Source organism: Ipomoea triloba, chromosome 12 (genome assembly GCF_003576645.1).
Source record: "Ipomoea triloba cultivar NCNSP0323 chromosome 12, ASM357664v1".
NCBI classification, from domain to species: domain Eukaryota; kingdom Viridiplantae; phylum Streptophyta; class Magnoliopsida; order Solanales; family Convolvulaceae; genus Ipomoea; species Ipomoea triloba.
This window is the reverse complement of record NC_044927.1, coordinates 22,446,750-22,451,506: the sequence shown is the minus strand read 5'-3', so window position 1 is coordinate 22,451,506 and position 4,757 is coordinate 22,446,750. Positions and strand designations below refer to the sequence as shown.

Genomic DNA, 4,757 nt, shown 5'->3' with positions numbered 1-4,757 from the left:
AATAATTCGTGTACTAAATTTACTTTATCTGTCAATAACCTAGACGAAGTGACTCTCCCAAATGGGAGGTTATGGGTTTGAGCCTCTCAGTGGTGTGGGGACAGTATTGACTATTTGTGCTTCTGTAGTTATGAACAGAGTCAGTATTAATACTAAAAAAAATCACTATATATGTCTACTTGTAATTTTAAATAACAATAATTAAGTACGGAGTATTAGATAAGTATTACATAATTTTTAATTAAACTTAAACCAAACTAGTGGCTGAGCTTATTTACAAAATATTATTTATTTTTACAATAAAAAAATACAAATTACATAACCGATGACCAAGATTTCAGATTTGTCCAGTTTCATTATTTATTTATTTATATAATTTCCCTCCAAGAAATATTTTAATTAACACGAAGTTGACGTCACTGTTTCATTTTTTATTTTTTATTTTTTATTTTTTACTTTTTACTTTTTTTTTGTCCAGGACGTAAGAGACTGAAAAAATATAATTTATTTCCTTAAATTTAATACCACAATCTGTCCATTCTGCTGTCCATGATGATTCTTTTAAAAAATAATTATAATTTATTTATTATTAAACTGTTTCGTCATGGCTGATTCAAAAAATATTACTGTATAAAACAACACATGTCCCTAAATTTCATTGATGAGGAGGTTAACGAGTAACGACAATAAACTTTGTTGTAATTAATTCCTTAAAAAAATCTATGAATAGTGAAGGAAAAGGTAATCATTATTTATGAGGAAAAAAATAGAGCACGTAGATTATATTTATGTCGGCAATTTATAATTTAAATTTTTTAAGTTTTTGAGTTTTATACAAAATAGTCATTTGTAAATGAATTATACTGATAAGTTGGCTTGATTGAAAATGACGTTTTTACTTGAAATTTTGTAGTCTAGTGACATAGGTGTTTTGAGAGATCTTAAGATTGATTCTCCTCTCTTTTGCATGCGCTCTTGCTTTGAAAATGTTAGGCTAAGAGTGATTGTGCATTGAAAGTAAGTTTGGTTTTGAAACTAAAAATCGAAAGAACTGGGTGCTTGAGGAATTAAGATTGGGAACATTTGTTTGACTCCCAATCGGAGTGATCTATTAACCTTCTCAGTTAAAGTCCTTTACCAGTTAAAGTCACAAGTCGTATTTCACCTGAAGCTCACTTTTAAGTAGCGACTGCACATTTTTTCCCTGTAAATCAAAGATTTGGTATTTTTTATTTCATCTGACTTTTCCAATTAGTATAAAGAAATGATAGCATTTATAAGCACATTCATTCCTTATAAAGCTGCCCACATATCATCACTGAATACCAGACCTAAGGATTAGTGGGTGGGTGAAATCTAGTGCTAGAAATTTGATGAATACTAGTATTAGCCCTGCCAAACTCCCACAATGGACTCAACAATTTTTTCTCCAATCTCCACCATTCAATTTTCGATGAAAAGTTGTAACCCTCGTTACAACATCCTCAATAGTTTTTTTTCACAAATTTTAAGATACCAAGTAGGAGAGGAGGGAGGATTTTTATTTTTTTTCTTTTTTAAAGAGTTTTCAGAAAAAAATAAAATAAAATAAAAAAGATATGGTAACGTGCCCAGCTAGGCACTGTTGTTGCACCTCACACGACCAATGACATGCCTTTTTCATATTTGGTGGGACCCATTTCAAAGACTAAAAACCAGTTCTTGCAAGAAGCTCTCACCTCTTCTCTCACATCATTCTCTCTCTTCCACCTCAGTCAAAATCTCCTAAAAAACTTAGCAAAAGATTGCTCTTATAAACTACACCATTTCGTATAAAAATTTGGCACAAATAACATTTTCCCGGCCACAAAACGCTCAAATGTTGCAGCAACTTCATTGTGTGGTCTTGCTTTTCCTCAAACATTCAAAGATGATAAAGCATGGGTTTTAACTTTAACATAAACTAGTATTATGGGGTTTGAAAAGATGCTGCAAGAAAGAACTTTTTTTGTAGAATTATTCTCTTCTCTTCACTTTCAGCAACTATAATTTCATATTTTTTTGTCAACTATCAATGGCCTAAATAATACAAGCAACTGAAGCAGACAAACCCTAAACTGCTTCCTGTCAGCTACTTACATTCTAACAAGGCCTTTCTTGATTTTAATGGTACATCAGAGAGATTGGAGAGAAGAGATGAGATTTAAGCACAGGCTGAATGCTATATGCTCGGGGGGAAGAGAGTTCTCGGCTGTACAGAGGAATAAATTTTAAATATCTACGGGTACATATGGACTAACCATGGCATAGGCAATTGGGCACGGTGTTTCACTTCTAAGCAGCAATCGTGCTCGTCTATGGCTTTTCAGACAGGTGATGGTTGCATGTAGAGAATACCGGCCAATGATAGACTAGTACACGGGTGATCTGCCTGCGATGTTTTGACAGCATTCAGTTGAAGCGATGAGTAGGCTGAACTAATCTGGAAAATGATAGGCTAGTACGTACTTTGTATTGGCAGAATTGAAGCATCCTAGGGGCGTTACGTTCTACCAGTCTTCGAGCCACTCTCGAGTGTTGAGATCTTTTAAGTCTCGAGGAGGAGAATATGGCGAAGAAGCATTGTCATTGCCGTAGTTTACCAGGTATTGCTTTATTCGGGAGATGATTTCCTGAGGTGCTGGCATTATACCGTCTGTTACTCCTTTCCAATCAAAACCGTAAAACCAGGGGTGACTTTTGATGGATGCAACACCTTGACTTCCGAGTCTCGAGTTCTCATCAACTTCAAGTAGCTGAATGGCAATTTTTTTTTTTTATAAACTACTCATATTTGTCGACAAACTTTTCTTAGAAGAGAAAGGATATATATAGTCTACATAATACCTTGGAAATGAGATCCACTGCTTCATGGCTAAAAGTTTCTGGAATCGTAAACTGTCCTTTGGCAATTCTTGCAAAAGTAAGCTCGCTCTCTCTCCATGATCCAAACGGCATTTCACCTTTCAGCATGAAGTAGATCAAAGTCCCCAACGCCCACCTATGAGATTAAATTACATCAAAAAAAAAATTAGGCTCCGAGCTGGTTGTTTAAAACATGGTTTAAAATAGACTTTGAAAAAGATAAAGGTGAATTATACCAATCAACAGCAAAACCATGGCCTTTTCCTTGGACTATTTCTGGGGCTAGAGAGTCGGTCATCCCGCATATGGTAAATGTTCTCTCGTTAGACACACCAGATAACTTCTTCCCAAATCTGAAGTCCACTAGCTGTTTACAAATAGAAAAAATGCATTGCTCTTAGTTAAAGATCACGGTAACTTTCAAGTACCATAAACACTTTGCCAGAAGTATTTTGCAGATTCAGCTGATATAGCAGCAGGAATACCATAATATGATAATACTAACCTTTATGTGTCCTGTCTGGTCTAACATTAGTACCTCGGCAGACACACCTCTATATAGAATACCGTTCTGAAATGGATATAAAAAATAAAAAATAAAGAAGAAAAGAAAATGAATTTGTTAAGAGTCTCACATTGATAAAATAAGAGAGAATGGGTTTATAAGGCCATGGTTAGACTAGCTAATTGGTTGAATTCAATCTTTTAGTCTGGTTTGGCCCATGTGCATTATAGCCCGGTTGAGTGACCCTAGCCCAATCTAAGATTATAACATGGTATCAGAGTCTGTTCGGTCCACTTTGGGTTCACCAGGTTATGGCCGTTGGTGGCATCCAGTCCACGGGATAGAACCTATGAGTTTATAAGGTCATGGGCTAGACTAGCTAATTGGTTGAATTCAATCTTTTAGTGTGGTTTGGCGCATGTGCATTATAGCCCAGTTGAGTGACCCTAGCTCAATCTAAGATTATAACAGAATTCTTGAAGCCACCTTGGGTATAGACAGATTTAAATTGCAGAGAGTACCTTGTGCAAGTCTTCCAAGGCAGTAACAACGGATGCAGCACAAAACCGTGCAGAAGCTTCGTCAAGTGGATTGCGAAGTATTGAAGATAGAGAGCAAGCGAGACACGTATCTAAGAGTATTCCAGCATGAGTATGATCAGCACTAGTGCAAATAACTTGAGGAACACACGCAGCTGGTGACATGCACTTCAATAGATCCTTTTCTTTCAAGACTTGATCTTCTTTCCCGAGCTTTTTAATTGCCTGTTTCGAAAATCTCTTCAAGGTAAGCAACTTATCTGCAGAAAGAAGAGATGAAGATAAATCAATTCTGAGTTGCATAACTTGAGTGGAGATAATACTGTATTACATCTGACTTCCATTAACGTGAACCTACAAGGATTATTTGTCTGGTTCACTAGGTCGAGGCACCAAAGGCCATTGAACATAATTGCGAGAAAACCAACCTGAGTCTTTCAATTGAACAAGGCCAATCTCACTGCAATCTGTGGAAGACAAACTTGTTTTCCATTCCTAGGCAAATCATTGGCAAATAGTCACGTCAATGTCACCCACAAAAGATTATTGTTAGATAAGCCAAAGAAGAAAATGCATACTCGGTTACTCACCAAATCAATGAGGCTCAGCTTTGCAAGACTCAAAGTGTCAAAGCTTTTGACAGATTCTCTAGAGAAATCTGAGGAGCAGTCATTTGTCCTACAATTAAATGAAGCACTTTTTGTTAGCGGTATTAATAGAGAAAACAGAAAATATGTTCAGTGCATATATAGGTTCAGGTTGCGTGTGTGTTTGTACATTTTCCAAGTCAGACTTTTAGACAGAAAAAAAAAAAAAAAAAAAAAAAAAAA

General features: G+C 35.7%; 1 protein-coding gene across 1 annotated transcript in view; it reads right to left on the bottom strand.

Annotated features, from left to right (window-relative positions):
* Positions 1-1,966: 1,966 nt before the first annotated feature.
* LOC115998687 (protein phosphatase 2C and cyclic nucleotide-binding/kinase domain-containing protein-like) overlaps positions 1,967-4,757 on the bottom strand; it is a 9,616-nt gene continuing 6,825 nt past the window's right edge. Inside the window, exons 9-16 of the mRNA XM_031238318.1 lie at positions 4,518-4,605; positions 4,356-4,422; positions 3,910-4,187; positions 3,389-3,454; positions 3,120-3,250; positions 2,866-3,019; positions 2,488-2,774; positions 1,967-2,410 (exon numbers count right to left, since the gene is read on the bottom strand). Of these exons, the coding sequence (XP_031094178.1) occupies positions 2,529-2,774; positions 2,866-3,019; positions 3,120-3,250; positions 3,389-3,454; positions 3,910-4,187; positions 4,356-4,422; positions 4,518-4,605 (1,030 nt within the window). The 3' untranslated portion in view covers positions 1,967-2,410; positions 2,488-2,528. The remainder of the gene's footprint in view (positions 2,411-2,487; positions 2,775-2,865; positions 3,020-3,119; positions 3,251-3,388; positions 3,455-3,909; positions 4,188-4,355; positions 4,423-4,517; positions 4,606-4,757) is intronic.